The 23,818-nt window shown below is 48.0% G+C and overlaps 1 protein-coding gene across 1 annotated transcript; it reads left to right on the top strand.

The window, feature by feature from the left end:
• LOC143100661 (filamin-C-like) lies at positions 1–23,774 on the top strand. The gene is made up of 46 exons (XM_076264057.1): positions 1–730; positions 3,367–3,615; positions 4,947–5,044; positions 5,720–5,870; positions 6,001–6,119; positions 6,220–6,297; positions 6,405–6,567; positions 6,697–6,897; positions 8,061–8,198; positions 8,325–8,451; positions 8,608–8,744; positions 8,868–9,061; positions 9,151–9,264; positions 9,363–9,506; positions 9,688–9,811; positions 9,927–10,087; positions 10,178–10,268; positions 10,384–10,553; positions 10,851–10,968; positions 11,234–11,496; positions 11,646–12,243; positions 12,617–12,790; positions 13,628–13,790; positions 13,963–14,291; positions 14,428–14,551; positions 14,692–14,848; positions 14,963–15,152; positions 15,411–15,434; positions 15,557–15,801; positions 15,929–16,028; positions 16,177–16,317; positions 16,412–16,540; positions 16,651–16,824; positions 16,944–17,105; positions 17,281–17,484; positions 17,612–17,764; positions 17,878–18,000; positions 18,163–18,405; positions 19,126–19,395; positions 19,574–19,711; positions 19,850–19,965; positions 21,086–21,218; positions 21,376–21,552; positions 21,746–21,964; positions 22,505–22,738; positions 22,859–23,774. Exons 1-46 carry the CDS (start codon positions 352–354, stop codon positions 23,044–23,046), a joined length of 8,127 nt encoding a protein of 2,708 aa, XP_076120172.1. The 5' UTR covers positions 1–351; the 3' UTR covers positions 23,047–23,774.
• The last annotated feature ends 44 nt before the right edge of the window (positions 23,775–23,818 follow it).

The raw sequence follows: 23,818 nt of genomic DNA, 5'->3' as shown, positions 1-23,818 counted from the left end.
TACAGCTACTTCTCTCACCTGCCACGAAGATTCATTTTACAGAAAGACAGACTCCAGCGCGAAAGTGTCCATTAAGAAGTAGAGACTACATTTGTCAAGATACTGCCAATTAAAAAACGGGGACAGGCTGCCTTGTAAACTGTAAATCGGATTATTTCATTCATCATTGTCGTGACATAAGTGTCCTCTTAACAAGTACATCCGAAAAGTCTTTCGTTTTTTGTCAATCTCTTCCAAGCTCTGAACTTTTCACTGCGGGGACGCGCTTGACACCGCTTTGTAAAACTACAGCGCAGTCAATTTCACACTTCGGTATTACATCGGTATAAGAGGGACAAGACAACCGCCAAGATGATGAGCAACAACACACACTACGACGACCAGCTGCCGCCTCAGTACTACCAGGGCACCGATTTCGGGGAAGAAGAGGACGACGAGATGCCGGCCACAGAGAAAGACCTCGCGGAAGATGCGCCATGGAAGAAGATTCAGCAGAACACCTTCACCAGGTGGTGCAACGAACACCTGAAGTGCGTCAACAAGAGCATCAACGACCTCCAGAGAGAGTTGGGTGACGGTCTCAAGTTGATATCTCTCCTGGAAGTTTTGAGCCAGAAGAAAATGTACAGAAAGCATCACACTAGACCAAACTTCAGACAAATGAAATTGGAAAATGTTTCGGTGGCGTTGGAATTTCTTGAAAGGGAACACATCAAGTTGGTGTCGATTGGTAAGTTGTTTTTAGCATAATTACTTTAGCATAATTGTTCATATCAATGTTAAGGTCCACAAAGAGACAGACTGGCTGACAAGCAGAGAGAGAAGCAGAGAGAAGTATTGAACTCAGCTGAACATAAGCTTGTGTCTTGAGTTCTAACATCAACAGAAGTTTAGTTTGTATGGATTGAGACATGTTTCGGTGTCCTGGTTCTAGCAGTGTAACATAATAATAATAATATTGGTCTAACGATAGTATGTATTGTATAGTGTTGTGTGCTGGACATACACGGGCAGAGCACGTACTTGCTGGACTCTCACAAAGTGGTGATAAGCATGCAGCTGAAGTCAGCCTGTTGAGGACACTAACGCTGAGGTGCCACTGAGATCATTGCCTTAAGCAGTTCTCATGCCTATCTGTCAGGTGTGACCAAATCAGAAATAATGGTCATACTGGTCAAGCTTTAGGAAATAACTAAAGAGGATTAAAATGCAAACATAGTTTTGACACCTATGTTAAATTATCTCTCTTTTGCATACATAGAAAGATGCACAGAGAGAGAGAGAGAGAGAGAGAGAGAGAGAGAGAGAGAGAGAGAGAGAGAGACACACACCTACATGCTATGTCAACACCTCTCTGTTGCAGCATCTGAAGGGTAGAGGTTCTGATCTAGGGGCAAGCAAAGTCTTGCTAGTGTTTTTCTTTTTGTCAAGGAATGTCCATCTACCCATGATGCAGCAAATGGGTCAGCCAACAGCAGGCTCTGAGGGCACACCAGCTGAAGTGTTGAAAGACACTGGCAACTGGAAAGACGCTGGCAACAGCTGGTCCTTTCTAGAAGGCCTACTGGCAGCAGCCAGCATAGTGGGAGGTGTCCGCATTCACTGATGCTTGCCACCATCACCATACACCCTGCCGTGCATGAGCAAAGAGCCCGATTTAGATGTCCATCAAAATAACCAGACTTCACACACCCAGCTGTGAATGAAAACTGTAAACTAAAAGCAGATGAACAAGTAGTATGTGTTGAATTCATTAAATGATACTAAAGACAAGAGCATTTTCCAAATTGAAATCACACAGAACTTAGCGATCCATTTAGTGGTGAATGGCAGAGAAGTGTAAAGATAGATAAGCTGTTGTCTTGCCCCATAGCTGAGTCTTAAAATAGATTCCTGATTGGGGCAGCAGGGTTGGTCTGTGTCTGTCTGTGCATGTCTAAGGGGAGAACTTTGACTGCAAGGTCATTGCCATAGGGCCCCACTTGTGACAGGGACCAGGAATACATTTGGCCATTTTGGTGTGACCTACAACAGACCACAGTCTATATACCATGGTCTAAAATCTATGTGGTATATATGACAGTGGTATAAGTGGACACTGTCTGTTGTAAACAGTACAACATTTGTTTTTGTGGTACTGGTTGACTATTTGTTTCAAAACATGTATCTGGATATATGCATGCCTTGCTCATCACTTTTATGTCAGGTTCTTAACGGGGCAGATTTGTTGAGTAGGCAGTAAATATTCCCTGTAACTAAGTGCTGACTGGTAGTTTTTCCATCCACAGTCACGTAGAGTGAGCATAAACACAACTCACCGCACTTTGGTGCCACATGCAACGTTTTGATAAAAGAATCTGCCATGAGACAGGGGCTCATCTGTCAACAGAGAGTCTTGTCTCCCCGTTCATTAAAACGCCTGGCAGTTACTGCCGCCGCAAAGCTGAGCGATGGCTCCCGACAGAGAGCGGTGAAATTCTGTATGAAATTGCCGCTATGGGCCAGGAGACAGTTATGAAGGTCTCTGTAGTGGTGGGGGGTATTTGCGATGTGGGGAGACTCCCTTGTCTTGTGGTGGTGATGTGACCTCATGGCAGAGGAATGTCCCATCATCCTGCTGAGTGTGGCTGCTCAGGGCTAAGGGTCGAGCACACACCTTCATCTCAAATGGGGAGGTGAGGGCAAACAGCACTGTCTTAGGTGATGCCCTCCATTATCCAAACACAGGCTCATCAGATCAAACAACTGTCATACAAAACCCATCGTACAATATGTGATACCCTCAACAAAGACTGCTTCAACAAATTATGTTTTTATCACACAATCACAGAGACTGCCCTATCATTTCCAGACCATGTAGCTGTCACAGGCCTGAGAAGGCTGTTTAGCACATGGGCAATTATGTAGTTAGTGACAGCCCACCACTGTCTGTCAAGGAAAAATGATGAGGTTCAGCCAATGTACAACATTCATCGTTCCCTCTCCAAACATATATGTTACTGTCGGAGTGGAGCAGCAAGTACTTGCAAGGGTGCAATGGGATCAAAAAGGGGGAAGCTATATGATAAGGTCCCAGTGAAACTGACAGGCTCTCCCACGGGTGCTGGGATTGATGGTCATGCCTGAAGTACAGTTAGTTGAATTATAAGTTGGCTCCTCACATTTCATAAGCTAATGCTAACTTTTCAAGCTTTTCAAGGCTGTGTCATGGTTTCATTAGGATATAGGTTGACTATGGTCCGGTGGTTATTTGGGTGAGGTACTTCTGCATTCAAACTTTTTGCTTAGTCAGTAAAAATGGATCTTCTGATACTGTGAAGCCGAGTCATGCTAATTGCCCCTCTGTGTCTCCTTGTGTCACTACAGACAGCAAGGCCATTGTGGATGGGAACCTGAAGCTGATTCTGGGTCTGATCTGGACCCTCATCCTCCACTACTCCATCTCCATGCCCATGTGGGAAGACGAGGATGACGAGGATGCCAAGAAGCTGACCCCCAAGCAAAGGCTCCTGGGATGGATCCAGAACAAAGTGCCCCAGCTTCCCATCACCAACTTCAACAAGGACTGGCGGGATGGCAAGGCCCTGGGAGCCCTGGTGGACAACTGTGCCCCCGGTGAGCATTCAGTGAAAGGCCACTGACGTGTTGAGGTGGTAACTGAAAAAAATAAATAGTTGCGGACCTCAATAGTGACAAACCCGATACTGTGGCCCTGAGATAGTGCAAGCTTTGAGAATGAACTAACTCATTATTCAGGTACTCTTGAATGGAACAGGTGGCCTAGCAGTTGAGCCAAGGGAGTTTCTGCTTTAAGCCAGCTCCATCATCAGTTTGAAATGCCATTTTAAGATCTTGTTGAAGCTTGGGAGCCTTCAGAGGGATGGGAGTGCAGAGCATCCCTGACAGCTGGCCCAAGGCTGAGTGAAGCTTTCGTGGACTCCCTGCAGCTCACTCTTACAGACACTCGGTTGTAGAATCAACCCCTAATTTGGACAGGATTGCCGGCTAGATTAGGCAGAAGGAGATTTAGTCAGATGATGGACTGAAGTAAAGTTCCTCATCCCACTAGAGCTTCACAGCACAGCACAGCACGCAGGAGAGAAGAGACATAAACTTCCACTTTAAAAAAAACTGACTAGATATTTAATTAGGGAACCTTACTGCAACAAGAGAAAGGGAGATGTCGCTTTAGCCTGTGTTTACTTGAAACAGACAGACATTAAACAGCTGCAGCTTGGCCTCCCTCCGCATGCCCATACAGGGCTCTGCCTCTCACTAGCAGCGGTGATGGTGTGATCAAACACAGTGTCCAGTGTCCATGCTTGAGAGATTGAGAATATTTTCTTTGCTGACTTCACAGCTCATTTTTCCAGATCTGAGCATCATGATATTGTAACAATACCCCATATGTGTAGGTGAAGTAGGAGTGTTAGGTAATTCTCAGCCTCTTGCATTGAATTGCACCAACACAACAAATATTTCCATCCATTGGAATATTTCCATCCTTTTCTTCTTTCCATACCAAAGCAAAAATATACTGTACATGTATGAATATTTCATATTTAGTATTAACTGTCTAAGTATTAACGTGTTCCTTGAATTGTTCAGCACAACAGCAATGCATTAGCAATAATAGGATGAACTCAAATGCCCTCTAATTGAGACACTTTGGTCACATGACATCCATACTAATCCAATTTAGGACGTAATCTCACGCACTGTGATGAATCAACTCCTTTTACAATGCTAGCCCACCTCAGTTGTTAGAGCCGACGCAAAACAAAGGGCTTTGTAAGAGAGAGGAGCTCCTCCAATTACGCTTTGGTTGGGTGCCACATTTGGCTGGCTCTGTTGACGAGGTTACCGTAACTGTGGCAACTGCTGAAAGAGCTTCTGGAAGTATCCCCTTCCTAAAGTCTTTCCTTTCTGTTGGAAATCTCCTGCAGGTCTCTGTCCTGACTGGGAGACCTGGGACCCAAACAAGCCTGTGGATAATGCAAGAGAAGCCATGCAGCAGGCAGATGACTGGCTGGGTGTTCCACAGGTAAGATAACATAGAACAGGCCAGTGGAGAGGCAAAGCCACTGCAATGAGGTCACAGATGACTGGTATCGTAATGATTTCAGCATACTGTTTGTAAGGAGCCTGCTTGGCTATTTCTGTTGAAAGGATTTGCATATTTAAAAGGGATATGTTTAAAAATGGAGGTCTTTTGTGACTTGTCTTTCAAGCTTTTGCTTCTCCAATGCTAAAATGCTAGCAACAGTGTCATGCCTCAACGCTGGCAGCATGGCAGCTGTGCAGTGTAAACAGGGCATTCCGGGGGATAGCGCGAGGTGTGTGTCACAGAGTTACACTCGCTCTAGAGGAGGTCTGGGAGAGCAGCAGCTCATGGTAAATCCTCTCCTCGGCTTAATGACGCCCCTGTCCTTAACCCCTCCAACCACAGCTGCAAATATAGACACTGAAGAGCCTTGTGCTACTTTGTTACATTATGTGGCGTGGCTGTACTTTCGTATCCTGTTGGAAAGGGTTTAAGTGTTTAAAGAGTACATGCGATAATAAAGAATGTTTCTAGAGTTCAACTGATTATTATTGTGGTGCAAACAATACAGAGTAGTTGTGATGTACAGTTGTAAGAGCCATGGTAAAGAAATAAATAATAATAAATATAACACGTGGTTGTCTCACTTTCCCTGTATTCTTTTTAATTATTCAGGTTATTGCTCCTGAGGAAATTGTGGACCCTGACGTAGATGACCAGTCAGTCATGACCTACCTGTCCCAGTTCCCAAAGGCCAAGCTCAAGCCTGGTGCCCCCATCAAGGCCAGACAGCTGTTCCCCAAAAATGCCAAAGCTTATGGACCAGGTGGGTTAAGAGGCTTCTGTTCTTTGTGTGATTGTGCAAAAATATAGGTCAGTATTTCATTTTGTTATCAGCTATGAAGAAATGCTAACATTTTGTTCTCTATTTTTCTTTCATTTCTAAAACGAAATAGGTATTGAACCCCATGGTAACATGGTGCTCAAGCCTGCAGAATTCACAGTGGAAACAGTTGAGGCCGGACAGGGTGAAATCATTGTATATGTTGAGGATCCAGAGGGCCACACTGAGGAGGTTTGTTCATTCTTATAAGTGGAGCTGGATTTTGATGTTCCTCTACTTGGATGCTTTTGCTTGTGGTATTTATTCACTGTCGACTTATCTACTCCTCCAGGCTAAAGTTGTTGCCAACAATGACCCAAAAAGGACATACTCTGTGTGCTATGTGCCTAGAGTTGCTGGTCCTCACAAGGTAGCTACAATTAGTCCTGCTTTATTGTCCTGCTTATGTATTTTTCCCTCAGTAATCAAATCCAAAATCCAATGGTATAACATTAACGTCTCTGTCTGATTCTCCAGGTTAAGGTGCTTTTCGCTGGTCAGGACATTGATAAGAGCCCCTTCTTAGTGAATGTAGGAAAAGCCATGGGCGACCCCAACAAAGTTCAGGCCCGAGGTCCAGGGCTGGAGCCTGTTGGCAATGTGGCTGCCAAACCAACTTACTTTGACATTTACACAGCAGGTAGGAGACCACAGCAACTCTAAATGGCAATGTTGTCTCTACAGGAGTGGTGACAGTCTTTAGTGGGAAGAAACCCAGACTTATAATGTCAAACATCTCACTTCCACTCCACATTGCGTTGTGTTGCAGGTGCGGGGGAGGGAGATGTTGGAGTGGTCATTGTCGACCCTCAGGGCCGTAGGGACACAGTGGAGGTGATGCTGGAGAACAAAGGTGATAATGTGTACCGCTGCACCTACAAGCCCATGATGGAGGGCCCCCACACCATCCACGTCACATTCGCTGGGCAACCCATCCCCAAGAGCCCCTTCCCAGTGCAGATCGCTGAAGGTGAGTCCCAGATTATGACATCCTCAGGTCTTTAACTGCCTTCCGTTTTACCCTAGGTTGCTCTATGTCCCTTGACTTGTCAGTGTCACTAGTCTTTTCACTGTTGCTGTATGTTGATTGGAGGAGAACATCATCACGGCTGTCTGTCATTTGTAGCTCCCGCGAGTGCCTCTCCCGCGAGGCCCCCGGTGCAGATTCTCCCGCAGGCGGTGCGCACCCCACCCATGGATAAGCCTAAGAAAGGTGCACCCAAAGTGCCACCCAAACCTGGCCGACCAAGTTAGTACAGGTTGCTGGGCGAGGCTCGTGCCCCTTCAGCGCGGCTCACGCCAGCCGGGCCTCATCTCTGTGCCCCCGTCAACCTCTCGCTGCTTGTGTCTGGTGCCTGCCGATGTCCAATAGCCATGTGATCTGTGTCCTGTGCTTGGGTCCATCTCGGGCCCTGCTTGTGGCAGCTTGATGCGTCCTTTGAGGCATGCTGAGAGTAGGGAGAGGATGAGAGAATGAACGCTTTCCTGCTCAAGATTACAAGAATGTAGGGAAAGGTGTTTTTTTTTTGTCCAAGATTGTTTATAGTGGTGATTATGCTTTCAGTGAGCATGCATAGAAGACAACATAAAAATAGATTTACCTAATATACAATATAGTACACAGACAGACTTTTGCACGATGCACAAATTCCGCTTGAGATTGTGGTCCTAGATGTTGTTTGTTTACAGTTTTGAGAAATGTTTGTTGGATTGATTCATTTAAGATTTGTATGTATCTCTGCAAGGATCATTGTTAAACCATTGTTAGACCATTGCTTGTATTTTTATGTCAGCGTCTGAAAGTAGCACTTTCAGTGGCAACGTCTCACAGTATTGTGTTGGCACCAATGTTTATGGCTTCCATTTTGATCTACTTCATCCATTATGAAAGTCATTTGTTCATCGTGAAACAATGTGGTCGTGTCACTGTCAGCCCCCTGGTCTCAGATCAGTCCTTGTGCTCCATGTCCATCTGTACTGCTGGCTCTGTGAAGCAGCTCATGTGAACATCCCGAAGCACTAAGCCTTCTCTTCTCTACTAACCATGACTGCAGTCAGCTCACGCCGTTGCCAGTGGCTAGAGTCTGATGACCGTCTAACCCTGTTTTCTCTCTCTATCTGTTTGTCCATCAGCCAGCAACGCTAATGCCTGCAGGGCTACTGGCCGTGGCCTTCAGCCCAAAGGGGTGAGAGTGAAGGAGGTGGCTGACTTCAAGGTCTTCACCAAGGGAGCTGGAACTGGAGAGCTCCAGGTCAACGTGAAGGGTCCAAGTAAGGAGCGTTTTTATCTCACAAGCCTGCTGGTGTTACTGAGCCAAATGACACACAATGAATACCGGTACTGGTGGTGTGGAGAAGTGTAGTGTTAAATACAGGCTTTGTGCTGTATGATCTCAGATGGAGCAGAGATTCCTGTGAAGGTGCGCGATGCTGGGGATGGTGTGTATGAATGTGACTACCAGCCTTTACTGCCTGGAAAATACACAGTCATGGTCACCTGGGGAGGACAGCCCATCCCACGCAGGTGAGGACACCTTTGCATTGCTTTGCTTACTATTATCCACTTTTGATAGTTTTAATATGCTGAACAACACAGTGGAATGTTGAGCAATGTTTATTAGTACCTTGTGGCATTATTATCTGTGGTTTGACTGGTTTGTTTCTGCTCTATGCCCCATAGCCCTTTCGAGGTTGAGGTCGGTGTTGAGGCAGGCCAGCAGAAAGTCCGTGCCTGGGGTCCTGGCCTTGTGACCGGCATGGTGGGCAAGTCAGCTGACTTTGTGGTGGAGGCCATCGGCACCGAAGTTGGAACACTGGGTAAGGAACACAAACCGCTGCGGAAGTTTAAAATAATAATAAAATAATCCTCACTTAAGATCTGACAGGTGTGATCTAATGTGATTGAGACTCACCTCCATTTCTGCCACCCTCTTTGCACAGGCTTCTCCATTGAGGGTCCATCTCAGGCCAAGATTGACTGTGATGACAAGGGCGACGGCTCCTGCGATGTGCGTTACTGGCCCACCGAGCCCGGCGACTACGCCGTCCATGTCATCTGTGACGACGAGGACATCAAGGACAGCCCTTTCATCGCTCACATCCTCCCAGCAGCCAACGACGTCTTCCCCGAGAAGGTCAGTGTGACTAAAGAAATGACCGGTACATCACAGATTTTACATGGCTGAGCTAGTAAGACAAAGTAAGTCACTTATTTACATTACAGGTAAAAGCCTTTGGACCAGGTCTTGAACCTACTGGCGTCATCATCAACAAGCCTGCTGAATTCACCATTGATGCCAGGCAAGCTGGAAACGGCAAACTCAAGATCTACGCTCAGGTAACCCACATGCCCCATCCCCCCACACAGTGATGAAGATAATATCGTTCATTTCTGAGGACCATGTCTGTGTTAACAGCTCAGTTTTGTTTTTGCAGGATGCAGAGGGCTGTGTCATTGACATTCAAATCACTGAAAAGGGCGATGGCACCTTCTTCTGCGTGTACATCCCAACCAAGCCAATCAAACACACCATCATCATCACCTGGGGTGAGGTCAATGTTCCCAACAGCCCCTTCAGGGTAAGTCTATCTTTGACTAAGGGTTATATACCTATAATAATTAGGCATTAACCTTTTTATGTATTTCTATTCAACCTCAAACAATAGCCTGGTTGCAGTGACAACGTGTCATACAACTATGGCATTTACTCTATACAACTATGACTTACTCAAAAGTGAGTTGACTATTTTGCTCTCATAGGTTTTGGTTGGTGAAGGATGCCATCCAGAAAAAGTTAAGGTCTATGGACCAGGTGTAGAGAAGACTGGCTTGAAAGCCAATGAGCCCACCTACTTCACTGTTGACTGCAGCGAGGCAGGCCAAGGTATGCCAAGAGCTAGTGAGAATTCTTTGAGTGCCTTTCATTTTGCACATGCATCATAAACCACGAGTCATTTAACATCTTAATGCCTGACCTGTTGAAATGATTTCCATGACAGGTGATGTCAGTATTGGAATCAAATGTGCCCCTGGAGTGGTTGGACCTGCTGAGGCAGACATTGACTTTGACATTATCAAGAACGACAACGACACATTCACTGTCAAATACACACCCCCTGCTGCTGGGCGTTATACCATTATGGTCCTGTTCGCTGATCAGGTGAGATGAGTTACCTGTGACCTGCATTAGTATAATGCTAGATTTAAAAAGATGGTAATTTAAAGACTTGTTTTCTGCATTGCTGTGTAGGAAATACCCACTAGCCCATACAAAGTGAAGGTGGACCCATCTCATGATGCAGGCAAAGTGAGAGCAGAGGGGCCTGGACTCAACAAGACAGGTGAGAACTGGATTACTCGTTGAGCCACCTCAAAGACACTCCTCAGAGCACAAGCACATGGCTCACACAGTTGAAGAGTCACATTAAGTACTGAACTCTCTCTCTCTCTTCACAGGCGTGGAGGTGGGCACACCAACTCATTTCACCATCTACACCAAGGGCGCAGGAAAGGCCAAGCCCGAGGTCAACTTCACTGCAGCCGTGAAAGGAGAGGCTGTAAAGGACTTTGAGATCATCGACAACCACGACTACTCGTACACCGTCAAGTACACTGCCCTTTATCAGGTAAGGAGGTCATGTGCAGAGAGTGAAAACTCTCCTCTAGCTCTCCCTGATACTCCCTTCTGAGTATCTGACCGTCCCCAGATATCTGTACAGCTACGCTTGCATAACTATGAGGAATGTTTACTATCAGAAGTGACCAGGAACCTGTTCCCCCAGTTGATCTCCATCCCCATTACCCTCCCACCAAATGCCTGATATCCAGCTCTTCCTCATTCCCTCTCTCTCTCTCTCTCTCTCTTTCTCTCCTTCCCTCCCTCTCCGTGCCTCCCTCTCCGTGTGGAACGTTGGGCTGTGCAGGGGAACCTGAGCATCTCCGTCACCCACGGAGGAGACCCCATTCCCAAGAGCCCTTTCAACATCACCGTGGCCCCTCCTCTGGATACCAGCAAGGTTAAGGTGCAAGGACTCAACGAGAGTAAGTACTGACCAAACAAGAGCAGGTGCTCTTTCAAATACACATAACAGGCAACAGTACAGCAATTTCTCTGTTTGTTTATAATTTGTGCCATCTGGGATTGCTATGTTTATTAAGTTTGTGTACAAATAAACCACTAAGACTGACATTCATTTCAGATAATTAATGGTGTGCTCAATACTTACGCAGTCTAAATATACTGCTCATCTGTTCAGGCATGCTATAATTAAATTGTAATTAAATTGTCTGTGGGTGTTTTGTTCAGGAGTTGAGGTTGCAAAGGATCAGGAGTTCACTGTGAACAGCAAAGGAGCCGGCGGTCAGGGGGAGGTCGGCGTGAAAATGACCTCACCCTCTGGCCGTCCAATCCCATGCAAGCTTGAATCAGACAAGGCTAATGAATCTACCAATGTGAAGTACATCCCACCCGAGGAGGGCCCCTACAAGGTGGACGTCACCTACGATGGGAACCCAATTCCAGGGAGCCCTTTTGCTGTGGAGGCACTTATGCCAGCAGACCCCTCAAAGGTACATAAAATATCACTGCTTTAAAAATCAAATTGTATTTCTAATCAAGTTTGAGTAATACATCTCCAGGTCTCCAGCCATAGACATCATAACCATATTTCACAGAGCATTTCAGATTGATCATTTGTCCCATTTCACCCCTCTCTCAGGTGCGTGCTTATGGTCCAGGATTGCAGGGTGGCATTGTGGGTCAACCAGCACCTTTTGGCATCGACACCAAGGGTGCCGGTGCCGGCGGTCTGGGCCTGACTGTGGAGGGGCCCTGCGAGGCTAAAATTGAGTGCCAGGACAACGGCGATGGCACCTGCTCCGTCTCCTATCTACCCACTGAGGCTGGAGACTACAACATCAATATCCTCTTTGGTGAAGCTCATATCCCTGGCTCGCCTTTCAAGGCCAAGGTGCGCCCTGCTCTGGACGCCAGCAAGGTAGTGGCCAAGGGGCCGGGCCTGGAGCGGGCGAAGGCCGGCGAGGTCGCCACCTTCACCGTGGACTGCACACACGCGGGCGAGGCTGAGCTCACTGTGGAGATCGTCTCGGAGACGGGCGCCAAGGTCGAGGTGCGCATCCAGAACAACAACGACGGCACCTTCTCGGTCACTTACACCCCGGGCTTCCACGGCCTGCACACCATCACCATCAAGTACGGGGGCCAGATGGTGCCCAAATGCCCCATCCGTGTCCAGGTGGAGCCAGCAGTGGACACCTCTGGCGTCAAGGTCTACGGCCCCGGAGTGGAGCCCAGAGGTGAGAGACTAACAGCGAAGCTACACCAGGCGCCTAACTGAGGCGTTCCGTTCGCGACGCGTAAAATCCATTTTAGATGAATGGTCTATTTTTTCCGAACGTACGCGCCGCTATCACGTCTGGTGTAGCTACTTCCATTGATTATAGTGGCAGCTAATTGTTGCAGCAGACGCAACGTGAACGGAACGCTTCAGTTACGTGCCTGGTGTAGCTCAGCCCTTAGTCTGGGTTTGTGTTTGTGCTCTTGTGGTGGGGAAGTGACACATTAACAGTGCAGGTGATGATCTCTGCATTATCTGGAACAACAATACATGAAAATGTCACGTGGAGCGCTGACCCCCCCCCTGTTGTTACGACCGCTCTCTGCTTGCAGGTGTTCTGCGTGACGTGACCACACACTTCATTGTGGACGCCCGCGCACAGACCAAGAGCGGGGGCAGCCACGTCAAGGCCCGCATCATCAACCCCTCGGGCAACAACACGGACGCCTACCTCACCGACAAAGGCGACGGCACCTACCGAGTGGAGTACACGGCGTATGAAGAAGGTGAACAAGCACATGCCTGAAACCCTGCACTGGAGTCCAACCAGTTTGGCTGCCACTGTGCAGGGATTAACTTTGAAGACCGACATAGCAGAGCTTTATGATTTTATGTGACATGTTATTTTAGAAGGATTAGACAGGCACATGATCGGGAGTGCTGGACAGGGGGATGTGTGAGGAAAAAATAGGCGAGATAGATAGAGTGAGAGAGAGGGAGAGAGAGAGATAGAGGGATGTGGGGGAGATGAATGGTAGCAGGTGCTGTGTGATGTCAGTGTGGTGTGGTAAAAAGAGAGAGAGAGAGAAGGAGGGAGAGAGAGATAAAGGCGTACAAACTCTAAGGGAGGCAGGAAAGGAGGGAGCTCAGGGCTTTGGGAAGAGAGATAGTGAATGAGGGGGAGGGGGGTCTGGGGACAGATAGAGCATGTTCAGTTATAAATAGGAGGTGTGTCGGGAATAGAGGCTCTTAAACTCAGACAGGTATGTGTGTCACGCCAGACTCCTGCCGACTGAAGGACAGAAAGGCAGTGTTTAGTCATGTTTGTGGCTCCTCTCGCCTCCAACACAAACAAGTGTCCAGAAATAAAGGCTTTAGTTATGTCTACCAGGCTCGTCTCATGGATATAAGTAAAGTCAGAATAAACTACCCACCAAAGTCTTTACATACAATCATCTAAAAATGGTTTTGTGGTGAATTAAAAGGACACCACACAGCTCACTGTGAGATGTGTTTATGTTTTATATGAAGTATTTATATGCTGTAATGACTGAAATGAGCATTTGTTTAATGTATATGCCATGCAGTACAGCAATGTAAAGGCTTTCCCTTGCTTTGTTTAGGTATCCATCTGATTGAAGTGCTGTACGATGACGTTCCCATTCCAAACAGCCCCTTAAGGGTGGGTGTGGTGGAGGGCTGTGACCCAACACGTGTGCGTGCTTATGGACCTGGCCTTGAGAATGGTGTCACAAACAAATCAAACTGCTTCACAGTGGAGACCAGGTATGATGGCGGAAAAAGCCTCTCAGATGCATTGCAGTGCTCTCATGATGAAGCACCAGTTCTCCATAACTAGTCTCATTCTCATTTTCTCTCTCTCTCTCTCTCTCTCTCTCTCTCTCTCTCTCTCTCTCTCTCTCTCTCTCTCTCTTCCTCTCTGTGCCTGCCTCCACAGAGGTGCTGGCACTGGTGGTCTGGGCTTGGCCATCGAGGGACCATCAGAGTCTAAGATGTCCTGCAAAGATAACAAGGACGGCAGCTGCAGCGTGGAGTATGTGCCCTTCACTCCCGGCGACTACGACGTCAACATCACCTACGGAGGCCAGCCCATCCCAGGCAGTCCATTCCATGTGCCGGTGAGGGACATAGTTGACCCCAGCAAGGTGAAGTGCTCCGGACCCGGACTGGCCCCTGGTGTGAGGGCTCACCATCCACAGACCTTCACTGTGGACAGCCGACAGGCAGGACAGGCCCCACTGGACGTCAAGCTCTACGGGCCATCAGGTAAGAGCCTAACAGATACTTTTAAGATGTGCCACAGGCATATACGGTTTAACTAATGATTTGATCAAGCATTCTCTTCTGTTCTGTGTTCCTGTGTTTACCAGTTTCTTATGCTTGCTTTATGTTTGTCTTTTAGGGGCTACTGAGCCTGTTCAGGTCATGAACAATGATGATGGAACGCACACGGTCAACTACACACCCGCCCAGGAAGGTCCTTACGCCGTGTCAGTGAAATACGCTGACCAGGAAGTCCCCCGCAGGTGGGCATAGAGACCCTTTTCCCTTTTACTCCCCATGCATCAGTAACAGCTAAATGTTTTTTTTTTTTAATTTATATTCAGTTTTGCAATTTGCAAAATTATATTCAGTAATATGACTGGATCCCTTTTCTCCTTCATAGCCCATTCAAGGTCAGTGCAGGCCCAGCACACGATGCCAGCAAAGTCCGTGCCAGCGGTCCTGGTCTGGACACCTCTGGGGTGGCCGCCAGCCTGCCGGTGGAATTCACCATCGACGCCCGCGATGCCGGCGAGGGCTTGCTCACCGTCCAGATCCTGGTAGGTGGCTCCTCCAACCCCCCCCCCCCCCCCCTCCTGCTCTGACCTCTGCAAGGCTTCTCATGTTTTATTGGTTGTTATTGTTATCCACATGGAAATCTGTTTTGGTGACAGGATCCCGAGGGCAAGCCTAAGAAGGCCAGCATCCACGACAACATGGACGGCACTTATACTGTGTCCTATCTGCCCGACATGACCGGTCACTACACCATCACCATCAAGTATGGTGGCGATGAGATCCCTTACTCCCCCTACCGCATCCAGTCTCTGCCCACTGGAGACGCCAGCCAATGCCTCCTCACAGGTTAGCTGCTAGCCGCATCTTGAAATGTCATTTCACCTCATCACTATGACCCTCAAATGACCCTTTTCAACCTTTTTATAAAGTGTACAGCAGTGTTTCTTAACTGGTGGGCCATGACCCAAAAGTGGGTCGCGGAACAGTTCTGGGTGGGTTGCGGAGCTTGTGTTAAAAAAGAAGAAATCGCACTAGTGAACGGGATATCTATTCAGACCTAGGAGTGAACTGATTACTAACACTATGCCCTGTCTTTATTTGTAGTGTCCATTGGAGGACACAGAGTCGGTAAGCTGCTCTTTACTACTCATTGATTCTATTATGTAATGCTCCATGTGTAGTTGTACTGTATAATGCCAGACAGCACTCTTGAACGCTGTTCCTACTGACACACTCCATGTTCTCTGCAGCGAACCTCGGGCCCAAAATCCAGATGGCCCAGGACACTGTCATCACAGTGGACGCCAAGTCCGCTGGGAAGGGCAAGGTGACCTGCACTGTGCAGACCCCCAACGGCATGGAGATGGACATGGATGTGGTAGAGAACCCCGACGGCACCTTCGACATCTACTACACAGCTCCCGAGCCTGGCAAGTACGTCATCACCATCCGCTTCGGAGGACGGCACATTCCCAACAGCCCGTTCCACGTCACGGTGAGTATAGCATTGGAGTCAGTCAAGCAGGCGACTGTCTGTGCATGTCCATATGCTGTCTGTCTCTATCCGTGTCCCACTACTGGAGCTGTCTGCTAATAGAGAGCACTGCTCCTAATCCTATTAGGCCACCAAGGAGCCAGTCGTCCCTAGAGAAGACTTAGAGGGCATGTTCCGCCCCCTCAATCTTGTCATCCCCTTCACCGTGCAGCAGGGAAAGATTACAGGTGAGGCCACGCCCACTCTTCCACTTGACCCCCTTGTCTAGCCTTGATATCTCACTTCACCTCAGTCGTGCATTCAGCCTAACATACACACACACACACACACACACACACACATGATGAAGAGTTTCATTGGTTGTTTTCTGTTCAGGCGAGGTGCGTATGCCTTCTGGTAAGAAAGCATGCCCTCAGATCACGGACAACAAGGATGGCACAGTGACTGTGAAGTACGCTCCCACTGAGAAGGGCCTGCACGAGATGGACATCAAATACGAAGGCAACCACATCCCAGGTAAATGAGCACTTTGATGAATGAGTCTTGGAAAGGCAGTTTTCATTGTCCCTGCAGGCCTCTGATGTTTTCTGCTTCTTTATTCGACACGTAGGAAGTCCTCTGCAGTTCTATGTGGATGCCATGAACACTGGTCAGGTGACAGCTTATGGTCCTGGTCTGTGCCACGGCACTGTCAACAAGCCAGCCACCTTCACCGTGGTCACCAAGAATGCTGGGGAAGGTAATGTCATTATAAAACCTGTAGAGTCATTCACACTAATGGAAGTTAGACCAGTGAGTGTAACAGATAAGAATACAGTTTGTGATATTCACAATGTTTTGCCCTCTTAGGTGGTCTTTCTCTGGCTGTGGAAGGACCTTCAAAGGCTGAGATCACCTGCAAGGACAACAAAGATGGAACCTGTACTGTGTCTTACCTGCCCACTGCACCTGGCGACTACAGCATCATTGTGAAGTTCGACAACAAGCACATTGCTGGCAGCCCCTTCACTGCCAAGATCACAGGTATGAAAAAAACAACTGACATTTATTTAAACATCACAGCCTTCACCAACTGATACGTTCTACATCTTTTAACCAACAGTATGTTCATCATCGCTTGTTGTTTTTTCCTCTGTCTGCAGGTGATGAGTCGCTCAGGACATCCCAGCTGAATGTCGGCACAGCAGCAGACGTCTCGCTGAAGATCACAGAGACAGACCTGAGCTCCCTGACGGCCAGCATCAGAGCACCGTCCGGCAAAGAGGAGCCCTGTCTGCTGAAGAGACTTCCCAACAGGCACATTGGTGAGCATCCTCCATTTTGATTGCTGCTCTTTAGTCAGCAGTAATTTCCAAACCATTAAGATCTAGACAAAGACAGTCTATATAATATATTATTTTATGTATAATGTCATGATGCATTTGCCCCCTTCAAGTCCATGTATCTTAAATATCTAAATTCTCTCCTTCTGTTACACAGGAATCTCCTTCACCCCTAAGGAGGTGGGTGAGCATGTGGTTAGCGTGATGAAGAGCGGAAAGCATGTGACAAACAGCCCCTTCAAGATCATGGTGGGTCAATCAGAGATCGGAGACGCCAGCCGGGTCAAGGCCTTCGGCAAGGGCCTGGTGGAAGGCCACACCTTCGAGTTGGCTGAGTTCTTTGTTGACACCAGGAATGCAGGTAAGAAACAATAAAAACGGGTACTTCTTAAGTATTTTAATAAAATCAACTGTATAAAATCATGCTGGTCATATGAAAACTCATGTCATAATTCTCGCCCCTGACATTTTCGTTTCTCCTATCCTAGGCTATGGTGGACTGGGGCTGTCTATTGAGGGTCCGAGCAAAGTGGATATTAACTGTGAAGATGCAGAGGATGGGACATGCAAGGTGACATACTGCCCAACAGAGCCTGGCAACTACATCATCAACATCAAGTTTGCCGACAAGCACATCCCAGGTCAGTTTTCACATCCACATCTTCCTTGAGTACGAGACAGCTTACTCTTATTGGAGTGCTAGCACCTGAGCAAACACACAGATCTAACTGTACTGCGTCCTCTGTCCTCACAGGAAGTCCTTTCACAGTGAAGGTGACAGGAGAAGGCAGGATGAAAGAGAGCATCATGAGGAAGAGACATGCTCCCTCTATCGCACCCGTGGGCAGCACATGCGACCTTAACCTCAAAATCCCAGGTGAGGACCACAGGTCAAAAATGAGCAAAATTAGCATTAGCATTAGAAAAGAATTAGCATGCAACACAAGTAACCAGTGGTCATAAATGTTGAAGAAAGCCATAAGCCCTGTGTCCAAGTAGTGGACATTATTCCTGATCTACTTGATCTTCTTCCTCTTAGGAAACTGGTTCCAGATGGTGTCCGCTCAGGAGCGTCTGACCCGCACGTTTACGCGCAGTAGCCACACCTACACCCGCACCGAGCGTACCGAGATCAGCAAGGTGCGTGGCGGCGAGACCAAGCGGGAGGTGCGCGTGGAGGAGAGCACGCAGGTCGGCGGCGACCCCTTCCGGGACATCTTCGGCGACTTCCTGGGAAGGGAGAGGATGGGCAGTTTCGGAAGCCTGACCACTAGAGCAGAAGGTAAGCTAAAGCGGCCTTTTGATACACTATTGTATTACCATTCTAATTTCCATTGCTAGTCAAACAAAGTGAAAATGACTGACTCCGTGGTTAATCATGTGGCCTTCGGATAAAACCCATTGACACATGTGTGCCCACGAGATTGTGCGCGCTGGTGGGTTGCCAGTGGGTGGCAGCCAGCAGGGGAACAGTTTAGCTCCAGCTCCAGCTCAGCTCCTGTCATCTTTAATGGTGTGCCAGCCCCTCCTCTTTCTCTGCCCCGGGTGGAATTTAGTGCTGATTATTTCGAGGCCTAATGTGGTAGTGGACTGGAAAATATGTTGCAGCCCCCGCAGATGTCCACTGGGAATAGGAACTGCAGTGTCAGGGGGGAGGTGAGGAGAGAGGAGAGAGAGAGGGATAGAGAAACGGAGAGGGAGAGAAGGAAGAGAGAGAGACTTTAGCATCTCGACTTGTTTAATTTGTTAGTCTCTGAGAGAGCGGAAGACACAAGATGAGCATCCCACACACATCGATGCATTTCATGTTCTCATTCAGCGAATTGCAGGGCTATTGATCAGGACAAACAGGGTGGTTTCATAACATTAATCTTGAGGTGTGAAAGTTGTGAAATAATGGCTTATTATGCCACTAAAATCAGTGAGGTTATTTACCGAAAGCACTTGTGCAATGTTAGCATCCTCCCACTTTCTTTCTTCCCCGTCTCTCCCTGTGCTATAGGAGAAGCTGGGGTGCAGCCACTGACCGCTCAGGTGACCAGCCCTGGGGGTAAGACCGCAGACGCAGAGATCGTGGACGGAGGGGACAGCACCTACAGTGTGCGTTTCGTGCCCCAGGAGACGGGCCCCCACACCGTCAACGTGAAGTACAGGGGCCAGCACGTGCCTGGCAGCCCCTTCCAGTTCACCGTGGGGCCCCTGGGAGAAGGAGGTGCCCACAAGGTGCGGGCTGGAGGCACTGGACTGGCCAGAGGAGTGGCCGGAGTTGCATGTAAGTAGCCCCCCCCCCCCCCCACTCACACACACACACACCCTCTGTTCCCCCCAACCCTAGATACATTTCTGCCGGATGAGCACTGTTTATTTCTGCAAGATAGGATAGGGTCTATTTTCTGTCCATGACCAATTTCTCTCCCCCCCCCCCCCGTTCCTCTTGTCTCTCCTGGCAGCTGAATTTAGCGTGTGGACACGAGAAGCTGGTGCTGGAGGACTTTCCATCGCAGTGGAAGGGCCCAGCAAAGCTGAGATCTCCTTTGAAGACCGGAAGGACGGCTCCTGTGGAGTTTCTTACATGGTGCAGGAACCAGGTACTCTAGAGGAACAGAAAGCCTTAGCGATCACTCGCATATTCCCCATACAGTGAAATGCACAACTCACAGTGAGGGAAAAGCAACAGACAGATGCTTTTGTATCACGTCGTTTGATCTCCTGGTGTGTTCCCACAGGTGACTATGAGGTGTCAATCAAGTTCAACAACGAGCATATCCCTGACAGCCCCTTTGTCGTGCCGATTGCCTCTCTATCTGACGACGCACGCCGACTCACTGTCACGAGCTTGCAGGTGAGTGGAGCTCGCACGGAACTTCAGTTCCACTTCACTCCGTACTCCCAGAAATAAAAAAATAAAACTACACCTCACAGACCCACATGCTTTTGCAGAACTTCATTGTAAATACTTCAAAACCAAACCATCTCTGCAGATGTAGTGTTTATTTTTATAGCGTAGTGTAGCGCATTAGTGACATCACTTTAAAAAAAAAATGTTAGCCTGTCACCCCAGCATGAAAAGCCTGCTAGCTGCACTCATAGCTGACCCACCCACTGTGCTTCACCCTTAAAGCTATAACTGGACTCCCGGGTAGCGCTAGCCTCCAGGGCCCATAATATTATGCTGTTGCATGGCGGCCTGGGCTGGGGATTAGGGGTCCTCGTGGAGGACCACGCTCACATCAGCCACCAGCTATTAGCAGCTTTCCCCTGGAGGCCCAGAGCTAGTTGGCATTTGCCTCACCAGCAGAGCTCAGCGCGGAAGAATGAAGTCCCCGCCCGTCCACTGCACCCTTCCTCCCCTCTTCCCAGACCTCTTTGCGAGCCAAGCCATCCTTTGCAAGTGGAACAGAAATAAGATCCTCCATCCCTTTCCCTCTCCTGCTCCATCTCTGACCTGCCACCTTCTCACTCTGCCTCACACCCCGTGCCTGTGAAGCTCCCTTAATCTCGGCTCGTCTAAACTAACACTCTTCTTTTTCTCTTGCTCTCGCCCGTTCTGTGTTTTTCTCTTACATGCATCAGGCATTAATGGCTAAATTACGGCGCAAGGTAATTCAAGATAGGCCCCAAATCCCCACACTCACATTCTCTCTCACACACACACACACACACACACACAGAGCCAGATGCCAGCGCTGGCTCCATTTGACTCCAACAGTCTGTTTAGCCTTCACACATTCACATGCATGCAATCACACACACACACACACACAAACGCTCACCCCCCAACCATCCAGTCTGTTTTACCCCCCACACACATGCTGGTCATCATTCTTTGTGATGCAAACACCCGTCACAAGCCATTAATTTGGCCTCAGTGCAAACATGCTCATCCCACTGCCTCTAATAGTGTAGCAAATCTCAGTGTCATGTGCTGGGACTAAATGTGCTTGTGTTCTCATAACTCCAAGGAGAAGGACCTGAAGGTGAACCAGGAGGCCTCCTTTGCTGTGCAGAGGAACGGAGCACGGGGCGTTGTCGAGGCCAAAGTCCACACGCCATCCGGCAGAGCCGAGGAGTGTTTCGTCACAGAGCTAGACAGCGGTAAGTCACAGGGACTTGATTTTTTAAAAGAGCCATTCAGTGTAAATCGAGGTGCAGCAGTTACAGTTAGCTACAGTAATTCTAAACACGCTTATGCAGTAGAGAGGATTAAGTTAACAGGCTTTTGTCTTCGCTCAATGGGATTTTGCTTTTGCAGACAAGAATGCAATCAGCTTCATTCCACGGGAGAACGGCGTCCACTCCATCGATGTCAAATTTAACGGAAGCCACATTCCTGGAAGTCCCTTCAATGTGCGTGTGGGCGAACCTGACCAAGCCGCAGACCCAGGCAGAGTGTCCGCCTACGGACCTGGCCTGCAGGGAGGCACCACAGGTAAGGTCTACAATCAACAACCATTCCCTTCTCTCACACATTGGTCTGAAACACTGTGATAAGTGCTGGTTCTGTGACACAATGACTCAATAGCACCCCCTTTTGGAACAGAAGTGTAAAATCTTCTGTGCCTTTTTTGAAGAAGATGATTATGTCACCTGTTTGCAAACCATGTAAATGTTTTGGTCTGTAGGTGTGCCTGCGGAGTTTGTGGTGAATATCTGCAATGCTGGATCCGGGGCCCTGTCGGTCAGTATTGATGGTCCCTCCAAAGCTAAGATGGATTGCATGGAATGTGCAGAGGGCTACAAGATCAGCTACACACCAATGGCACCAGGGAACTATCTCATCTCCATCAAGTATGGAGGACCACAGCATATTGTGGGCAGTCCCTTCAAAGCCAAAGTTACAGGTAGGTTGTCCAGAGCATGCATTTGTCTGCAAGCAACATATTGTCTATTCTCAACAACACAGAAATGGTTGCATAATTCCTTGGTTTGAAGTTACATAAATGGAGCTATCTTTAACTAAAGTAGGCTAGCCGTCATTGGATACAATAGCTTGAGAAGGCCCTGAATCATGACAACCACAAAGCATGTAGATGTGTGATCTATCTGTTAAGTAGATGCTTCAATCAGAGCATTCACTCCCAGGTGTATGGAGTGGAATAGCCTCCATTTTAAGAAAAAAAAAAGCAAAATAGTAGAGAGCCCTCTCTGTTTCAGAACCTTTCCACAACAGCTTTTAGATAGAAACAAATCCCTCTCTCCCTCTCTCTATCTCTCTCTTCCTCACTCTCCCCCTCTCTGAAGTTTTTGAGCAGTCCACAGTATTATTGTATGTGTTGGGGGGTTTCCTTGGCAATGCGAGGCTTATGTAACAGAAGAGTCGTGGAGTCGTGACTGACTACCTCTCCTTACGCAACGGCTCTGTCTCGGTTCTGTTCCCTCAGGTGCGCGTCTGTCGGGAGGCCACAGCATGCATGAGACCTCCACGGTGCTGGTGGAGACGGTCACCAAGACCTCCAAGATGGCCGGCGCCTACAGCTCCATGTCCAATGCCAGCAGTGCCGCTGCCGCCGCCAAGCCCGCATCGGACGCCAGCAAGGTAGTGTGTCGAGGGCCCGGCCTCTCCAAAGCTCTCGTGGGTCAGAAGAACAACTTCAGCGTGGATTGCAGCAAAGCAGGTGAGGTGACCACCATCTAAGAAAACACATGCTGTATGACCGGTCTTATATACACACACATGCAGCCATACACACAAACATTTGGGCACCAAAGTGACCTTTTGTCATTCTTTGCTCCAGGTACCAACATGCTGATGGTCGGCGTGCATGGCCCGAGAACTCCGTGCGAAGAGGTGTACGTGAAGCACGTGGGCAACCGCCTCTACAATGTCACCTACACAGTGAGGGAGAAGGGCAACTACATGGTCATCGTCAAGTGGGGAGATGACACGGTTCCAGGGAGCCCCTTCCAAGTGGCCGTCCCCTGAACACGTCCCCCGGCCCCCCATCTTGACCTGTCCCTTCTCCACCGCCACCCCAAAGTGCTACGCTGCTATGCACACCTCTGTGGACTGATTCCCCCATCTCAATATGCACTAAAAAATGCAAAAAACACAAACAAAAAACAGACTTTTTTCTCTGTTGTGGGGGAAAAAATGAGAATCTCACATTTTTGTGCCAAATATTTTATATTAACTCTCTGTGCTGTTCTAGAGTACTTCCTCTTTGACATAGCTGTGTTCCCCCTCCCTAAAGCCACTTCCACATAAGGCCAACCAGTATTTCCTCCATTTAAATCAATGTCACACACCTGCTGCAGTCAAATCAATCATTGTTTTTTTGCACAATTTATGCAAGTCAGTCATGTTCAGCTGTGACAAGACATGCACACTCTTACACTTAGCACTATCAAACCAACCATCACATTTAAACATTTGGCTTGGCAACATCACTGTACTGAAAAGATGTCTCTGGCAAATTGACACATTTTACAGATATTGTGAATGATAGCAATTCTCAACATGAAGTGAGCATCTTGCTTCCTGTGTCTACAATTAGGAGGACCTGGGTGGCCAGGGCTTAATGTGTGAATGTTAAACAGTATTAAAGTGTGTTGTTGTATGGTTTTATATGCTTTATAATAAGTTTTTTTGTTATATTAACCAATTGTAATGGTAATTTCCTGCAGATCTAATAAAAAAAACTCAACTGCCAACTTGCCTCGAAAATATTTTTTATTGTATTTGTTGGATGTTTTTT

This window comes from Alosa pseudoharengus, unplaced genomic scaffold (genome assembly GCF_046254945.1).
Source record: "Alosa pseudoharengus isolate Yale_2024_CS ecotype anadromous, Long Island Sound unplaced genomic scaffold, YU_APseudo_1.1 YU_APseudo_1.1_scf_10, whole genome shotgun sequence".
NCBI lineage: Eukaryota > Metazoa > Chordata > Actinopteri > Clupeiformes > Clupeidae > Alosa > Alosa pseudoharengus.
Note: the sequence above shows the minus strand (reverse complement) of the source record. Positions and strands in the feature narration are given on the sequence as shown.

What these genes read in the sequence shown, in the direction of transcription:
- LOC143100661 (XM_076264057.1), top strand. Translation starts at nt 352, where the DNA reads ATGATGAGCAACAACACACACTACGACGACCAGCTGCCGCCTCAGTAC. An exon ending in GCAGCAGGGAAAGATTACAG is followed by an intron (nt 16,029 to 16,176) that starts GTGAGGCCACGC and finishes TTTTCTGTTCAG; the next exon opens with GCGAGGTGCGTATGCCTTCT. An exon ending in CGTCACAGAGCTAGACAGCG is followed by an intron (nt 21,219 to 21,375) that starts GTAAGTCACAGG and finishes TTGCTTTTGCAG; the next exon opens with ACAAGAATGCAATCAGCTTC.